Source organism: Oncorhynchus tshawytscha, linkage group LG07 (genome assembly GCF_018296145.1).
Source record: "Oncorhynchus tshawytscha isolate Ot180627B linkage group LG07, Otsh_v2.0, whole genome shotgun sequence".
In the NCBI taxonomy this organism is placed as follows: domain Eukaryota; kingdom Metazoa; phylum Chordata; class Actinopteri; order Salmoniformes; family Salmonidae; genus Oncorhynchus; species Oncorhynchus tshawytscha.
This window is the reverse complement of record NC_056435.1, coordinates 45,210,158-45,229,243: the sequence shown is the minus strand read 5'-3', so window position 1 is coordinate 45,229,243 and position 19,086 is coordinate 45,210,158. Positions and strand designations below refer to the sequence as shown.

The 19,086-nt window shown below is 42.5% G+C and overlaps 1 protein-coding gene across 3 annotated transcripts; it reads left to right on the top strand.

Annotated features, from left to right (window-relative positions):
* The first annotated feature begins 437 nt into the window (after positions 1-437).
* Positions 438-18,069, top strand: LOC112254634 (protein transport protein Sec61 subunit alpha). Of its 3 annotated transcripts, none has more exons than XM_024427357.2 (13): positions 438-456; positions 10,859-10,964; positions 11,800-11,867; positions 11,983-12,048; positions 12,146-12,224; positions 12,492-12,623; positions 12,734-12,843; positions 14,585-14,738; positions 15,005-15,165; positions 15,350-15,547; positions 16,086-16,277; positions 16,443-16,519; positions 16,693-18,069. In XM_024427357.2, exons 2-13 carry the CDS (start codon positions 10,958-10,960, stop codon positions 16,877-16,879), a joined length of 1,431 nt encoding a protein of 476 aa, XP_024283125.1. In that variant the 5' UTR covers positions 438-456; positions 10,859-10,957; the 3' UTR covers positions 16,880-18,069. The 3 variants fall into 3 exon arrangements, with proteins under 3 accessions (XP_024283125.1, XP_024283124.1, XP_024283123.1); XM_024427356.2 differs by lacking the exon at positions 438-456 and adding an exon at positions 10,419-10,565; XM_024427355.2 differs by lacking the exon at positions 438-456 and adding an exon at positions 10,610-10,741.
* Positions 18,070-19,086: the final 1,017 nt, after the last annotated feature.

Sequence of the window (19,086 nt, the reverse complement as noted above, 5' to 3'; positions counted from 1 at the left end):
AAACTCAGGGTAGTGGTGTGAATTTGGTTTGTGTATGATTGTTCATCCAAAACATTTTTTATTTTGGGGGTATTTTTTACTACCCCGTACAGTAGGAGGTAGCAATACACCTTATGAGTGTAGTCTGCCAATAAACCTCAGAGAAGGGAAAGGACAGGGACAAAACTGCTGCTGTCTCCAAGTCCTTGCAAGGCTGCACCAGCCATAGGACATGTTCCTCTGCTCAGACGTGCTGCCGTCTTACATCGCCTAGATAAGTATTTTACATATCAGATAACCACATCATATGTTATAGCAATCTGGTGCCTGACAGCACAGTCGATGATGTGGCAAGCAACCATTGGTTGATGCATGCAATATCTGAGCAAGGGAGCATGACCATAGTCTGCAAATCTACATTTCCAGTTTGCTGTTGACAATCCTTTTTCACTCCACGTGTATTTGAAAGTGATAAATGTAAGTATTCTTTCTGAGTACAACTTGTTTGGTAGCTGTGTTGGACTTGGAGACAGCCAGCAAAGGTATTGCTTGTGTTTTAATGTGTAATTGTACCTTATTTATTGCAAGAGCAGTCTTTGTTAATTTATCTCTACTTGAAGTATTGTGTGTGAAGTTTACCGTGTCTACTTTGGAGATTAGCTGTGCCTTTTGAGATGCGTTGATTATTTAAGAACAGAACATTGCATGTAAACATTGACTTGCGATTCACTGTAAATTACCTTTGAGATGTTTTCCAAGCCCACCCACTACAGACCTGTTGTGCTATTTTTAACCTTAGATCGTTGTTATAAAAGTGATATTTCTATAATCCTGTGTGTGTGTATTCCATACTGGTACCCAGTTGGTTTCTATTGACCCTGCTCTATCCTAGAGCCTGTGGTTGTTACAGGAGGATAAAACAGCAGAGTAGAGCAGGGTGCAGTGACTCACTGCCCAGTCCCGTGGTGGTCTTGTGATCTCTACTCCCACTAGTCACACACACACACACACACACACACACACACACACACACACACACACACACACACACAGAAAGAGGCTTCGACCGGTGCAGAAACACAACGTGGTGTGGTATACTGCGTCTGTGCGTGCGTCTGCGTGACTGCATCTGTGTATGAAGTGAAACATACCCCATACTCTCATTATCTAACCTTCACTGCACCTGTCCCTACCACACAACCCCCTAATACCTTGCCTTGAGAGAATCTCAATTGCATATTCCTCTCTCCTCGCCTCCTTCTCAAAACCCCTTGGAAGAGAAGGTAGCTTTCTGATCCAGTAGGTTTTGAGAAGGAGAGAGGACGTGAGGAGTATGCAATTGAGATTCTCCACTTGACTTCCTCATACTGTCCTCATTAACCCCCACTTTCACTTTCTGGTTTAAGTGGTGGTTGTCTGAGAACAAACACAACAAGAACAAGCCAAACAAACTCTCAATCAGCCCAGTCAGGAAGACAGGAAGGAAGATAAAGAACATCAGTACAGATAAAACATGGTAGTAAAACCAACATTTGTATTGTAGTCCAATGTATCATTCTGTAGAACGATAATCTATTCCAATGATTCCTTCAGGCTTTGAAAACAAAATGTTATCACACTAAAGGTCTACCATACTGTACTGTAGCACACCATGAATGACTGAAAGGGTGTGAAATGCATGAAAGAGGTAATGTATAGTGGATCGTAACACAGGCGTGTGCTCTATGACCTAGTTTTGATGGAGGACAGACTAGCTGATCTGTGGAGAAACAGAATGAAAGAATCACCTGCGTCAGCAGCAAAGTGCTGGAATGTCCCCTATAGACAGACGATAGACAGACGAAGAAAGGCAAGGAGGATGAAAACGGAAGTGCGGTGTGTGTGTGTGTGTGACAAAAATATCCTGTCACGTTTGAATATCACAAGTAATTCCAGGAAACCATCACACAACTGTTTGTGTCATTTGGTGATTGGGCCTATTTTACATACACATTTCAACATTTCACACATTCCTTTTTCACAACTGCTTGTGCTTCCTGATCCACAATATTACATTACAGCAGGGGTATTCAACTGGGGGTCTGCATTTATTTCCCTAAGATAAATAATAGCATTTTTTTTGTTAATGTTTTTTATGAGTAAATCAAATCAAATTGTATTTGTCACATGCGCCGAATACAACAGGTGTAGACCTTACAGTGAAATGCTTACTTACAAGCCCTTAACAAACAATGCAGTTTTAAGAAAATATTGCCAATATCAGTAACATCAGTAATATAACGGTTAGCCCATAATCATATACACATAATTCATTAAGTATTTCAAACACTGAACCTGAATCTGCCAGAAGGTCAATGCACTGAAATACTGATTGGTAAGAATATGTCAGATGTACTGCTGTAATAATGAGGATGTGCTGTTTCCTGTTGGTGCTTTTGATGACATTATCTGAGGCTCTCAGACAAGCAAACCCACAGCTGAATGTTGCCAGACAAAACAAGTTTGCCTAAGTACACTAGAATGAACAGAACAGTCTATTTTTTGTCCCATGATGGGCTCTTCACTGAAATAGAGTGATTCATTTTGTATTTCTTTGCAGGAAGTCATCCATGTATTATTTAATGCCAATGACGTGTCCATATTTGTATGTCTCTATATAATAATAATAATAATAATAATAATAATAATAATACCCATCAAAGACATCACATTTTTCATTGAGACAGTGAGATTTCAGTGAGATTATGAAAAAACGGACCTACACTGTACTGTGGGCTACTCTATGTAAACTGGAAACCACATATCCTGAGGCTGCATTGTAGCTGGGGATTTTAACAAGGCTAATCTGAAAACAATGCTCCCTAAATTTGATCAGCATATCGAATGCGCGACCCAGGCTGGCAAAACCCTGGATCATTGTTATTCTAACTTCCGCGACGCATATAAAGCCCTCCCCCGCTCTCCTTTCGGAAAAGCTAACCATGACTCCATTTGTTGCTCCCAGCCTATCGACAGAAACTAAAACAGGAAGTGCCCATGCTCAGGTCTGTTCAACGCTGGTCCGAACAATCGGATTCCATGCTTCAAGATTGCTTCAATCACGTGGACTGGCATATGTTCCGCATAGCGTCAGACAATAACATTGATGAATACACTGATTCGGTGAGCGAGTTTATTAGCAAGTGCATAGGTGATGTACCCACAGCGTCTATTAAAACATTCCCCAACCAGAAACCGTGGATTGATGGCAACATTTGCCCAAAACTGAAAGCGCAAACCACTGCTTTTAATCAGGGCAAGGTCACAGGAAACATGACCGATAACAAACAGTGTAGGTATTCCCTCCACAAGACAATCAAACAATCTAAACGTCAGTATAGAGACAAAGTAGAGCCACAATTCAACAGTTCAGACATGAGAGGTATGTGGAAGGGTCTACAGTCAATCACAGACTACAAAAGGAAAACCAGCCCCGTCGCAGACCACAATGTCTTGCTCCCAGACAAATTAAACAACTTCTTTGCTGTCTTTGACACAGCACGCAACCAAAACCTGTGGGCTCTCCTTCACTCCAGACAACGTGAGTAAAACATTTAAAAGGGTTGACCATCGCAAGGCTGCCGGCCCAGACGGCATCCCCAGCCGAGTCCTCAGAGCATCCGCAGACCAGCTGGCTGGTGTGTTTACGGACATATTCAATCAATCCGTATCCCAGTTTGCTGTTCCCACATACTTCAAGAGGGCCACCATTGTTCCTTTTCCCAAGAAAGTGAAGGTAACTGAGCTAAATGACTATCGTCCCGTAGCACTCACTTCCGTCATCATGAAGTGCTTTGAGAGACTAGTCAAGGACCATATCACCTCCACCCTCCCTGACACCCTAGACCCACTCCAATTTGCTTAACGCCCCAATAGGTCCACAGACGACGCAATCGCAATCACACGGCACACTAACCCGTCCGGACATGAGGAATACCTATGTAAGAATGCTGTTCATCGGACTACAGCTCAGCATTTAACACCCTAGTACCCTCCAAACTCGTCAGTAAGCTCGAGACTCTGGGTCTCAACCCTGCCCTGTGCAACTGGGTACTGGACTTCCTGACGGGCCACCCCCAGGTGGTGAGGTTAGGAAACAACATCTCCACCCCGCTGATCCTCAACACTGGGGCCCCACAAGGGTGAGTTCTCAGCCCTCTCCTGTACTCCCTGTTCACCCACGACTGCGTGGCCATGCACACCTCCAACTCAGTCATCAAGTTTGCAGACAACACTACAGTGGTAGGCTTGATTACCAACAACGACGAGATGGCCTACAGGGAGGAGGTGAGGGCCCTCGGAGTGTGGTGTCAGGAAAATAACCTCACACTCAATGTCAACAAAACAAAGGAGATGATCGTGGACAGCAGAGGGAGCAGCCCCCTATCCACATCGACGGGACAGTAGTGGAGAAGGTGGAAAGTTTTAAGTTCCTCGGCGTACACATCACGGACAAACTGAAATGGTCCACCCACACAGACAGCGTGGTGAAGAAGGCGCAGCAGCGCCTCTTCAACCTCAGGAGGCTGAAGAAATTCTGCTTGTCACCAAAAACAGTCACAAACTTTTACAGAAGCACATTCGAGAGCATCGTGTCGGGCTGTATCAAACCCTGGTGCAGCAACTGTTCCGCCCACAAGCATAAGGCTCTCCAGAGGGTAGTGAGGTCTGCAACGTATCACCGGGGGCAAACTACCTGCCCTCCAGGACACCTACACCACCCAATGTCACAGGAAGGCCAAAAAGATCATCAAGGACAACATCCACCCGAGCCACTACCTGTTCACCCCACTATCATCCAGAAGGTGAGGTCAGTACAGGTGCATCAAAGCTGGGACCGAGAGACTGAAAAACAACTTCTATCTCAAGGCCATCAGACTGTTAAACAGCCACCACTAACATTGAGTGGCTGCTGCCAACATACTGACTCATCTCCAGCCACTTTAATAATGAAAAATTGTTCTAATAAATGTATCACTAGCCACTTTAAACAATGCCACTTTATATAATGATTGCATACCCTACATTCCTCATCTCATATGTATATACTGTACTCTGTACCATCTACTGCATCTAGCCTATGCCGTTTGGCCTTCGCTCATTCATATATTTTTATGTACATATTCTTATTCATTCCTTTACACTTGTGTGTATAAGGTAGTTGTTGTGAAATTGTTAGGTTAGATTACTTGTTAGATAATACTGCATGGTCGGAACGAGAAGCACAAGCATTTCACTACACTCGCATTAACATCTGCTAACCATGTGTATGTGACAAATTAAATTTGATTTGATTTGAATACACACCTGTCTGACCAATGCATTAAGGGCCAGTGCTGTGCTAAAACGACCAAGGGGAACAGGATAAAAAATATTGTACCTACTGCATTGTTTTCAATAAAATTTTCACTCTAGAAACCAAAGAAGCCAAAGATGGTGGATAAATTAATATAATTCACTCGTTCAGCCATTTAGGCAGCCCGGCGAAGAGATGTGGCAGGTCGAGGGCAGACGCACGGTTCTTTTGAAAGGGATCCAAAGTTTATCAACAAATATACTACCAGGAGATGATTGAACTTTGCTGTCGGGGGTTCCCCAGGTAAATCAAATCAAATTTGATTGGTCACATACACATGTTTAGCAGATTGCGGGTGTAACAAAATGCTTGTGTTTCTAGCTCCAACAGTGCATTAATATCTAACAAGCAATATCTAACAATTTCACAACAATACACACAATACGATACACACATATCTAAAGGAATGGAATTACGAATATATAAATATTTCCACAAGCAATGTTGGAGTGGCATAGACTAAATTACAGTAGAATAGAATACAGTATATACATATGAGAGGAGTAATGCAAAAAGAACCAAGCACACCCAAATTCTCATAGACCGGGCTGTAGTAGAGCAGATTGAGAGCGTCAAGTTCCTTGGTGTCCACATCACCAACAAACTAGAATGGTCAAAACATACCAAGACAGTCGTGAAAAACCTTGACAAAAGGTTCCCCCCCAGGAGACTGAAAAGATTTGGCATGGGTCCTCAGATCCTCAAAAGGTTCCACAGCTGCAACATCGAGAGCCTCCTGGTTGCATCACAGCCTGGTACAGCAATTGCTCAGCCTCCGGCTGCAAGGCACTTCAGAGGGTGGTGCGTATGGCCCAAAACATCACTAGGGCTAAGCTTCCTGCATCCAGGACCTCTACACCAGATGTTGTCAGAGGAAGGCCCTAAAATTGTCAAAAACCCCAGCCACCCTAGTCACAGACTGTTCTCTCTGCTACCGCAAGGCAAGTGGTACCGGAGCACCAATTCTAGGACCAAAAGGCTTCTCAACAGCTTTTACCCCCAAGGCATAAGACTCCTGAACAGGTAATCAAATGACTACCTGAACTAATTGTATTGTGTCCCGACAACCCCCTATTTTACGCTGCTACTACTCTCTGTAATCTATGCATAGTCACTTTAACTATACCTACAGTTGAAGTCGGAAGATTATACATACAACTTAACCAAACACAATTAAACTCAGTTTTTCACAATTCCTGACATTTAATCTGAGTAAAAATTCCCTGTCGTAAGTCAGTTAGGATCACCACTTTATTTTAAGAATGTGAAATATCAGAATAATAGTAGAGAGAATGATTTATTTCAGCTTTTATTTCTTTCATCACATTCCCAGTGTGTCACAAGTTTACATTCCCTCAATTAGTATTTGGTAGCATTGCCTTTAAATTGTTTAACCTAGGTCAACCGTTTTGGGTAGCCTTCCACAAGCTTCCCACAATAAGTTTTGTAAATTTTGGCCCATTCCTCCTGACAGAGGTGATGTAACTGAGACAGGTTTGTAAGGCCTCCTTACTCGCACACGCTTTTTAGTTCTGCCCACAAATTTTCAATAGCATTGAGGTCAGGGCTTTGTGATGGCCACTCGAATACCTTGATGTTGTTGTCCTTAAGCCATTTTGCCACAACATTAGAAGTATGCTTGGGGTCATTGTCCATTTGGAAGACCAATTTGCGACCAAGCTTTAACTTCCTGACTGATGTCTTGAGATGTTACTTTTCCTCCAAACATAACGATGGTCATTATGGCCAAACAGTTCTATTTTTGTTTCATCAGACCAGAGGATATTTCGCTAAAAAGTATGATCTTTGTCCCCATGTGCAGTTGCAAACCGTAGTCTGGCTTTTTTTTGTTGAGGTTTTGGAGCAGTGGCTTCCTCCTTGCTGAGCTGCCTTTTAGGTTGTCGATTTAGGACTTGTTTTACTGTGGGTATAGATAGTTTTGTACCTGTTTCCTCCAACATCTTCACAAGGTCCTTTGCTGTTGTTCTGGGATTGATTTGTACTTTTGCAACAAAGTACGTTCATCTCTAGGAGACAGAACGCGTCTCCTTCCTGAGCAGTATGACGGCTGCGTGGTTCCATGGTGTTTATACTTGTGTACTATTGTTTGTACAGATGAACGTGGTACCGTCAGGCGTTTCGAAATTGCTCCCAAGGATGAACCAGACTTGTGAAGGTCTACAATATTTATCTGAGGTCTTGGCTGATTTCTTTTGATTTTCCCATGATGTCAAGCAAAGAGGCAGTGAGTTTGAAGGTAGGGCTTGAAATACATCCACAGGTACACCTCCAATTGACTCAAAGGATGTCAATTAGCCTATCAGAAACTTCTAAAGCCATGACATTATCTGGAATTTTCCAAAGGCACAGTCAGCAATGTGTATGTTAACTTCTGACCCACTGGAATTGTGATACAGTGAATTATAAGTGAAATAGTCTGTCTGGAAGCAATTGTTGGAAAAATGACTTGTCATGCACAAAGTACTTGTCAAAACAAAGACTTGTCAAACCATGGTTTGTTAACAAGACATTTGTGGAGTGGTTGAAAATCAAGTTTTAATGACTCCAGCCTAAGTGTATGTCACTGCTTTCTTCCTGGGAAGGAGAGGTGGACCAAAACACAGCGTGGTTATAGTTCATGGTTCTTTAATAAGAAAACATGAACAAACTAGAAAACAATAAACGTGAAAACTGTAACAGTCCTAACTGGTGCATAAAACACAAATACAGGAAACAATCACCCACAAAATACCCAAAGAATATGGCTGCCTAAATATGGTTCCCAATCAGAGACAACGAAAAACACCTGCCTCTGATTGAGAACCAATCTAGGCAACCATAGACTTACCTAGACACCTAAACTGAACACAACCCCATAAATCTACAAAAAACCCTAGACAAGAAAAACACATAAATCACCCATGTCACACCCTGGCCTAACCAAAATAATAAAGAAAACAAAGATAACTAAGGCCAGGGCGTGACAGTGTATGTAAACTTCCGACTTCAACTGTACATGTACATATTGTCGCGCCCTGACCTTAGAGAACCTTTTTATTTCTCTATTTGGTGAGGTCAGGGTGTGATGTGGGGTGGGCATTCTATGTTTTGTATTTATTTGGTTTTGGCCTTGTGTGGTTCCCAATCAGAGGCAGCTGTCTATCGTTGTCTCTGATTGGGAATCATACTTAGGTAGCCTGTTTTCCCCACCTATGTTGTGGGATCTTGTTTTTTGTTAGCTCTGTGAAGCTGGCAGAACGGGACGTTCATTATTTCTGTTTTTGTTTGGTGGTCTAAGTATTAAAGATCATGAACACTTACCACGCTGCACCTTGGTCTACTTCTTCAGACGGTCGTCACACATATTACCTCAATTAGCTTGGCTAACTGGTCCCCGCACATGACTCTGTACCAGTACCACCTGTATACAGCCTCATTACTGTTATTTTTACTGTTTTTTGGGGGGTTGGGGGGTGTTCATTCTCTACTTATCTATTGTTTACCTAATAGCTATTTTTTTCCTTAAATTGCATTGTTGGTTAGGGCTTGTAAATAAGCATTTCACTGTAAGGTTGTATTCGGCGCACGTGACAAATAAACTTTGATTTGATTAAGAATAATGGTGGAAAATGTAAGCAGAGTGAGCTGTATGTTGGATCGAATACAGGAGAAATTATGAATCTGTTAAAGATGATTTTGTGATGGAGTGACATTTTTGGAAAAAGTGGATAGTTATCTTTTGGCTGATCCATGTGTGGTTTCAGGGTTAGTGAAAACAGAGTTGGGTGTTGTGGAATCGGTGAAGGTAACTAGAAATGGTCTTGTGATAATTGTTTGTGTTTCTGCTGGTCAGAGGGAGCAGGCAGTCCGCGTCAAGCGAATGGGGACAAGTGATGTAAATTGTTATGATTTCAAGAAAAGGGCACCATTGAAAGGAGTGATTACTGGGGTAGTGGTGAATGTGAAAGTTGACCAACTGAAAGGGAAGGTTCCTGGTATTTGTGATGCTCGTTGTTTGGTGCGATGCAGACAGGGTGGCGTGAATGGTGAAACAGAAAAGTCGTCTGTTATTTTTTTTAATTTTATTACATTGTTACAGGTGTCAAGCTTATGGGCTTGTGGCAGCTGTGTGTAGGAGGGAGATTCCTAGGTGTGAGAAGTGTGCAGAGGGGCATGAGACAAAGGAATGTGTAGCATTGGGGAAATAAGCTGTATGTGTTTATTGCAGTGGTGCCCATGTGGCTGGGGATCAGAAATGTCCGGTGTGAGAGAAGCAGGTCGAGGTTTCCAGGGTTAGAGTAGTGCAAAAGTTGTTGTGTTCTGAGGTTGTGAAGAAAGTAGAGGAAGATGGGTCAAGGTGGAGGGGTCCTGAGAGGAGTGGTGTGAGTAGTAGAGCTCTACCAGTACAGAGGAATAGGCCAACAAGTGATATGTTTCAGTAAGATTGGATGTTTTTGTTGCATTTATAGCAATGGTTATCAACTGTACTGTAGAGATGGAATGTAAGTTGCAGAAAATTGAGGTTGTGGTGGCAGCTGCAGAGAAGTATTTAGGTGTACGAGACTTGACATTAGAAGAGTTACAGAGTGTGTTGAGTGATGGTGTCATATCCTTTCAGGCTGTAGGACTTGATAGATTTAAATAGTGGAGTATGGTGGTGTGTGTTTAATGAGCGTAAGGTTAGATGTTAGGGTATTTGTTGATTTATTTATTTTTATTTTTGTATTATTATTTTTTATGCAAAGTATAAGGGAGTTATACTCCAGTCGAGTACGTTGCGGTAATGAAACATTTATTGGATGCCGTTAACCATTGAAAAAGCGTTAGTTCCGGTCTACTTAACTGGGTGCGACACCAATGCAATAGTAGCTGGGTCTGGTATTATTTAGTTCATTGAACCAGGGAAAAAAACGATTGTGTCTCGCTTCCTCTTCCGTCTCTGTTGGAGCGCTTGTGTCAAATATTTTTTATAACTAAACCAAGATAGACCACTGCTTGTCGTTTCCAATAGGAACAAATGAGTCATAGTGGGCAGAACAAGCAAGGATGGGGGCAGAGCCAAGCATGCATTAGCGATATCCATTTGCGCGTTCTAGTATATAGTGGCATATTTCCCGTAAGGGAACGCCTACTCAATAACTCAATTAGCCTTTGCACTCCTAAACAGCGCGATTTCTACGTTTGAAAAGGGGTAAGGTCTAGAAAACTTAGCCCACCCTGTTCATAACCGATTTTGGGAACAGAAAACCGCATTAAGATCAAATGTTTAATCGCTGAGGAAATGTGCAGAATGTCGACCAAAATCCACCTCGTTTCCTCTTCTTCCGCTGCGCGCCATTAGGCTTCTTCTCGCTACCAGATTTGGTAGTGAGTGGAAACGCCAACCGGATGCTTCACATTTATACATCCAGTGAAATATCTGTTTCATTGTTCTATCTTTGCTTGTGTAGTGTTGACGTGTCTCTAACGCGCTTTCTTTCTCAGCTGTAGAGCATTTCGCCGGTAGTCAGAACGAAAACTGGAGAGACCTATAAGGCACATAAGGACCACACACTCAAAGATCGTAACGCTTGGGAAATCATCATGGGCAGTGAGTATCCCCCAGACTAAAGTAGTTAGCTAAAGTAAAGGACGATTTCACATAATCGGGGAACTTTTGATGAATCCGATGCAGGCTATGTCATTTTTCAATGATTGGATCTTAGGCCATTTTCATTGTAGCTAGAGCTAACTGTTAGCTAGCTGGGTGACAAGTGGTCTTTATTTCACGCATATTTTAACCCCTGTCTTCAACAGCAATGCCTGCAAGTAAATGGCTAGTTTTGTCAGTTGTCAAGAAACGGAAGTTTAAAAGAGCTAGCTAGTTAGCCAGCTAACGCGTTAGCTATCAGTGTCACTTGCTAACTAACGTTAGCTTGCTAACGTTAGCTGTACAGATGTTAACTACTTTTTATTATGTCCAGTCAGCTAACGTTACATTGATATCATAGCAACCAGTGTTACATGGTATTTGATATATCGGAGTATGATAACTGCTGCATGCTAGTTAACATGTAACGTTATCTAGATAGTATAGCTAACGTTAGCTATATTGGATGCAGACTGACACATCCAGATTAGTGATGACGACGCTTAGCTAACAGCCGATGTTTGACACAGGTTTAAATATCTCGTATCATAAGCAGTACATGTTTACTGAAACACATTTGCTGATATGCTAAATGTTTTACATTGGATTAACAATTGTGTATAGAAAGATCTGTTTTCATAGTGAATTCGCTTAGTTTATAGCCAAAGATCTAACCCGCTATGCATGTACCGCTATGCCACGTCCCCCTATACATTGTTAGGTCATTCACTGGCCTTGATTTATGTTTATTATGGCGAGTCTATTGAATAACATCCCTCCTTTTGTCTGTTTTCAGTCAAATTCCTGGAGGTAATAAAGCCGTTCTGCGCAGTATTACCTGAAATCCAGAAACCTGAAAGAAAGGTACAGTATTTTACTTTATGAAGACAAGTATGTTTTACTTTCAACTGTATAAACCTCTGTTGTTCCTGCCGTCATTGTTGCTTCCATGTCTCACTGTAATTGCATTGTTCAACAGATCCAGTTCAGAGAGAAGGTACTATGGACAGCCATCACTCTCTTCATTTTCCTTGTCTGCTGCCAGGTAAATATCTGATGTATTGTTCACACACACTTTTTTCTAGCATTTTAATCGAGTAGAATAAAAACTCACTCCTGAACGTCTGTCACCTATCCTCCAGATTCCCCTTTTTGGCATCATGTCCTCAGACTCTGCAGATCCCTTCTACTGGATGAGAGTCATTCTGGCCTCCAACAGAGGTGGGTTGTCACTTTTGCAATGTAGAGACAACAAGTGAATAAATGAATGTCTCTGTGAATTGATACATCAAGGGACATGGCAATGAATGAGTCAATTAGTAACTGTGTGAATTGATAATGTTGAGTGAATGATGAATTGATCAATAGGAGTGATCATTTTATCTCTGACTTGAGTGGGTAGTTGGTATTATTTCTGATTGAATGGCTGAACAACTCTATGGCTCTGCTCTCCTGTTAACCTACCCTGGGTCTCTCCTGTCCATCCAGGTACCCTGATGGAGCTGGGAATCTCTCCCATAGTCACCTCCGGCCTAATCATGCAGCTCCTGGCCGGAGCTAAGATCATTGAGGTGGGAGACACCCCCAAAGACAGGGCCCTCTTCAACGGAGCACAGAAATGTAAGACCACAAGCCACACTTCTTGTTCCTAGTTTGATCTAATTCTGTCAAGTTTAAGCATTACTGTGAATGAGGCCATATAATTTTTAACCCATTGCTATCTCCTACAGTGTTTGGTATGATCATCACCATTGGTCAGGCCATCGTGTATGTGATGACTGGAATGTACGGAGACCCCTCCGATATGGGCGCTGGGATCTGTCTGCTCATCATCATCCAGGTGAGCCCTCCTCTCCACCCCTCTGTCATATTCTTATCCCCCCTCAGATTCAGGCCTTGGTCCAATACTCCTTTCTTGCTACCTTTTCAGAGGTTATCACTATGAATCTGTAAGTGATTGGATACTTTTAAAGCGAGGTTCACATCCACAAAAGGTACAGTGGGGCAAAAAAGTATTTAGTCAGCCACCAATTGTGCAAGTTCTCCCACTTAAAAAGATGAGGTATGTAATTTTCATCATAGGTACACTTCAACTATGACAGACAAAATTAGAAGAAAAAAATCCAGAAAATTACATTGTAGGATTTCTGTAATGAATTTATTTGCAAATTATGGTGGAAAATAAGTATTTGGTCACCTACAAACAAGCAAGATTTCTGACTCTCACAGACCTTCTTTAATAGGCTCCTCTGTCCTCTACTCGTTACCTGTATTAATGGCACCTGTTTGAACTTGTTATCAGTATAAAAGACACCTGCCCACAACCTCAAACAGTCACACTCCAAACTCCACTATGGCCAAGACCAAAGATCTGTCAAAGGACACCAGAAGCAAAATTGTAGACCTGCACCAGGCTGGGAAGACTGAATCTGCAATAGGTAAGCAGCTTGGTTTGAAGAAATCAACTGTGGGAGCAATTATTAGGAAATGGAAGACATTCAAGACCACTGATAATCTCCCTCGATCTGGGGCTCCACGCAAGATCTCACCCCGTGGGGTCAAAATGATCACAAGAACGGTGAGCAAAAATCCCAGAACCACACGGGGGAACCTAGTGAATGACCTGCAGATAGCTGGGACCAAAGTAACAAAGTCTACCATCAGTAACACACTACGCCGCCAGGGACTCGTCTGCAGTGCCAGACGTGTCCCCCTGCTTAAGCCAGTACATGTCCCGGCCTGTCTGAAGTTTGCTAGAGATCATTTGGATGATCCAGAAGAAGATTGGGAGAATGTCATATGGTCAGATGAAACCAAAATATAACCTTTTGGTCAAAACTCAACTCGTCGTGTTTGGAGGACAAAGAATGCTGAGTTGCATCCAAAGAACACCATACCTACTGTGAAGCATGGGGGTGGAAACATCATGCTTTGGGGCTGTTTTTCTGCAAAGGGACCAGGACGACTGATCCGTGTAAAGGAAAGAATGAATGGGGCCATGTATCGTGAGATTGAGTGAAAACCTCCTTCCATCAGCAAGGGCATTGAAGATGAAACGTGGCTGGGTCTTTCAGCATGACAATGATCACAAACACACCGCCCGGGCAAAGAAGGAGTGGCTTCGTAAGAAGCATTTCAAGGTCCTGGAGTGGCCTAGCCAGTCTCCAGATCTCAACCCCATAGAAAATCTTTGGAGGGAGTTGAAAGTCCGTGTTGCCCAGCAACAGCCCCAAAACATCACTGCTCTAGAGGAGATCTGCATGGAGGAATGGGCCAAAATACCAGCAACAGTGTGTGAAGACTTACAGAAAATGTTTGACCTCTGTCATTGCCAACAAAGGGTATTCATTAAAAATCCTACAATGTGATTTTCTGGAATTATTTTCCTCATTTTGTCTGTCATAGTTGAAGTGTACCTATGATGGAAAGTACAGGCCTCTCGTCTTTTTAAGTGGGAGAACTTGCACAATTGGTGGCTGACTAAATACTTTTTTGCCCCACTGCCTATTTAAAGGAAGTCAAACAGGGCTCCAGTGTGAGTGGTTTGTCTCGGTCTCTAACCCACCTGTCTCCCCCTCCAGCTGTTTGTGGCAGGTCTAATCGTGCTGCTGCTGGATGAACTGCTGCAGAAGGGCTATGGTCTGGGTTCTGGTATCTCCCTGTTCATTGCCACCAACATCTGTGAGACAATTGTCTGGAAGGCCTTCAGCCCCACCACTGTCAACACTGGCAGAGGTAAGACACCAGAGCAGACAGCTGTGGGAGAAGGACAGCAGGTCTCACGGGCTAAACTGAGGCATTGCAACTGATGTGCCCTGTTTTGGTGTACATTTAGGACAGACTTACTAATTTAATAATACCTGGTTATATGCAAGTGGTAATTTCACAAGACCAACTATGGCTCCTATAGATTGACTTGGCCTTGAGAAGAACCCCAGGGGTCAAGGTTAGTTTAGGTGGTCTCTAGATGTGAGGCTGATGTTTTAGTCTCTTGTGTTTAGGTACAGAGTTTGAGGGAGCCATCATTGCCCTCTTCCACCTGCTGGCCACGCGAACAGACAAAGTGCGCGCCCTGAGAGAGGCCTTCTACCGCCAGAACCTGCCAAATCTTTTGAACCTCCTCGCCACCGTTTTCGTCTTTGGTGTAGTCATATACTTCCAGGTCAGTAACTGTCTTTCTTCCTTTAAACCTGTTAAAGAACACATTTGTTATTGTCAGAAAACAACACAATGCATACATTTTTTCTTAAACCTTTTTTATTAATGACCATTTAGACACTATATTTATGATGTGGGTATGTTCTACCCTCTCTTACAATGTCTCTCTTCCACCCGTCTCTCTACAGGGCTTCAGGGTGGACCTGCCCATCAAGTCTGCCCGTTACCGTGGCCAGTACAACACTTATCCCATCAAGCTCTTCTACACCTCCAACATTCCCATCATCCTCCAGTCTGCCCTCGTGTCCAACCTATACGTCATCTCTCAGATGCTCTCCACTCGCTTCAGTGGCAACTTCCTGGTTAACCTGCTGGGCACCTGGTCTGTAAGTACACACCATTTTAAACCATTTCTCTGAATTACCATGTCCGAACTCTAAACCCAAGGTTTGTCACATTAACAGCCCCACAGTACCCTGAACTTAAGTCACTGTTACTAGCTGGCTACCATCCGGTATTCATCCCTGCACCTTAGAGACTGCTGCCCTATGTACATAGTCATTGAACACTTGTCACTTTAATAATGTTTAAATACTGTTTTACACACCATGTGTGTGTATACACTGTATTTTATAGTCAAGGCTCATCGTATATAACTACTGTTGTACACACCTTTCTATATACTGTCCATAATGTCTATACATACAGTATATATTTATATTCCGGACTCTGACATTGCTCATTCTAATATTCCTGAATTCCTTTTTATTTTGGGGATTTGCGTGTATTGTTAGGTATTACTGCACTGTTGGAGCTAGGAACATACACCTGTGATAATGTGTACACAACCAATCAAATCTGATTCGATTTGAACATATCGAGCAACACAGAATGTATAAGCTGACCAGACTTGTGTGTTTGTAGGACACATCGTCAGGCGGTCCAGCTCGTGCCTACCCAGTGGGTGGGCTCTGTTACTACTTCTCTCCCCCGGAGTCGTTTGGCTCGGTCCTAGACGACCCCATCCACGCTGCCATCTACATCTGCTTCATGCTGGGATCCTGTGCCTTTTTCTCCAAGACCTGGATCGAGGTGTCTGGCTCTTCTGCCAAAGATGTAAGTCCTTCTACCATATGTCCTGTACATTTGTTGGACTATGTAATCATAAATTCATAATTTTGATGTAGGAATCTCCTAAAATGTCTACGGCATTTTAGGATGGCATGTTTCAGAGGACCTGTACATGTAATGTAATCCATGAGTGTGTGTTTGCTCTCCCAGGTGGCTAAGCAGCTAAAGGAGCAGCAGATGGTGATGAGGGGTCACAGAGAGACCTCTATGGTTCATGAACTCAACAGGTAAACTATCTTAGTCAAAACTCTAACCTTTTAGCCATAACAATCCATGTCTTAATTTAACAGGGTTTAATATTACACTTTTCCAAACATGCTTTCTTCAGGTAATGATTGGTGCACTACTACTTGAGTTTGCCTTCTGTATCAAGCTGAAATCTTGCCTCTGTGCTTTCCAGGTACATCCCCACAGCGGCGGCCTTTGGTGGTCTCTGTATCGGCGGTCTATCTGTCATGGCGGACTTCCTGGGTGCTATTGGCTCTGGCACGGGTATCCTGCTGGCTGTCACCATCATTTACCAGTACTTTGAGATATTCGTCAAGGAGCAGAGTGAAGTGGGCAGCATGGGAGCCCTGCTCTTCTAGTCCGACACCTGGCTGCAACACCTGTGACGAAGCAACCGTCTTAATGGACATGGACATGCCCCAGATCAGACCAAGTCCTACAAAACTCTTATTATTCACATTATTTTATGTCCATTTACATTTTTTTTTATCTGCACAATGAATCTGTTCTCTCCTGTGTCATTTTCCGGATGCTTTCTGGCATCTCCCCTGACATGGCCTACAGGAGGTTCAGCCCAAACAGAATTGTGTGTGTATTGAAGTGGTGGGACTGACTACATCCTGACATTCACCACACTCTGATCAACCGCTCTGTAACAGTTTGCCTGAGACTGGTTAGCCTCCTCAGGGTCATCTGAAGTGTTTCATATCTATTAAAATGGTCTGATCCACAAGCGTTTGAGGGGGCAGGGGTGTTGTCCCTTTTCAGACTGCGACAATGGCTCTGTAGTATACAAGCATGTATACTGCACTGGGATGAGGGAAGTCCCTCTTACTGGGCTGATGTCATACAACCAACACAGTATACATAGGAACGCTTTGGTTTTCTGCTTAAATTCCATCACCTCAATTACCTGGAGGATATAGGCATGAATGTAGAGTGTACCTTCACAACTGGGCTCTTTAGTATGTTTTAATTTTGAGTGGCCATCAGATTTTGACCTGATGGCCACTCATTTCACTGATTGAGTAGCAAGGGAAGGTTTGGTCAAGACTCTGAATATAACCATGTTTGTCCGCCAGACATGTGACTGTTTAAAGCCGCGCTCCAATAATACTGTAGGATCAGAAAGTTGAGTGTAGGGCTCTTAGAATGTGGTGCAGCTTTGTCAAGTGTTTACTTTTTATTAAAGTGTGCATTGGAAGAGTTATCAAGTGAACCACTCATAGGTCCTCTGTTGAAACTGGGCTGAAGGGAGGTGGTGTACGTTTAGGAAGATGTAATCGTACTTATATGCCACATTCATACTTTTTTGCCCATTTTGTTGGGTGAGGAAAGATTTTTTTTTTTTGTTTTTTTTGTCTGCTTTGAGCATGACTGTATTAAACACTTTCACACCGTGAATTTTGGTTCTGTATATACACCAAGCATTGAATTCATCTACAGTGTAAAATAACAGGGTTTTTTTTATATGTAAAAATGCTGTTCTGAACAAATGTATTCTGGGAAGAAAAAAAATAATTCTCAATAAAAACTCATTTTGGGGAAAGTTTTTTTTTCTTTGAGTGAAGACTAGAGATTTTCTTCTCTGAAAGTTTCAGCGTTTCTAGCCATTCTGTACCTTTCAGCTCATGTTGCTGGCCTAATGTACATTTTGTCACGAGTCCTATTTAATATGCACTTGGGGTGGGGTCACAGCCACATCACATTACAGCTTCTGACAAATTATTTCATATTTAATCTAATCATATAAATCCACAACAGATGTGAATCTGATCACTGGGAAATATACACACTCAGAGATAGTTATGTTGTTCTACTGTCCTTAGTTATATCACAAATTAGAAATTAATTTGACAATTGTTCTTTTAAGTACCCATGGACCCTTCCAACTGTTTGGATTACAGAAATATTGCTTAATTATTAAACTTTTTGGTGTTACCGTACTGCAATGTCTCTCTCTGTTAAAGGGATTTAACTTACATTTCTGAAAGAGTGTGAGAGAGAGTTTTCCTCCAGGTATTTATGACCGTCATAAAACTGGTGGGAGGGGGGGAATCTGGCGCCTATGATCCTCACCTAAAAGGGCAAGTCATGACAATAGCCATCACTAGCCAGCTTCTAACCGGTTACTCAACCCTGCACCTTAGAGGCTGCTGCCCTGTATACATAGACATGGAATCACTAGTCACTTTAATGTTTATGTACTGTTTTACTCATTTCATTTGTATCTTTATCTAACTAGGCAAGTCAGTTAAGAACACATTCTTATTTATAATGACGGCCTACCCCAGCCAAACACAGACGACGCAATTGTGCACCGCCCTATGGGACTCCCAATCATGGCTGGATGTGATACAGCCTGGAATAAAACCAGTGACACCTCTTGCACTGAGATGCAGTGCCTTAGACTGTTGCACCACTCGTATGTATATACTGTATTCTACTGTATTTTAGTCAATGGCACTCTGACATTGCCTGTCCCAATATTTATATATTTCTTAATTCCATTCTTTTACTATTAGATGTGTGTATTGTTGTGAATTACAATACAGCAATAACATCT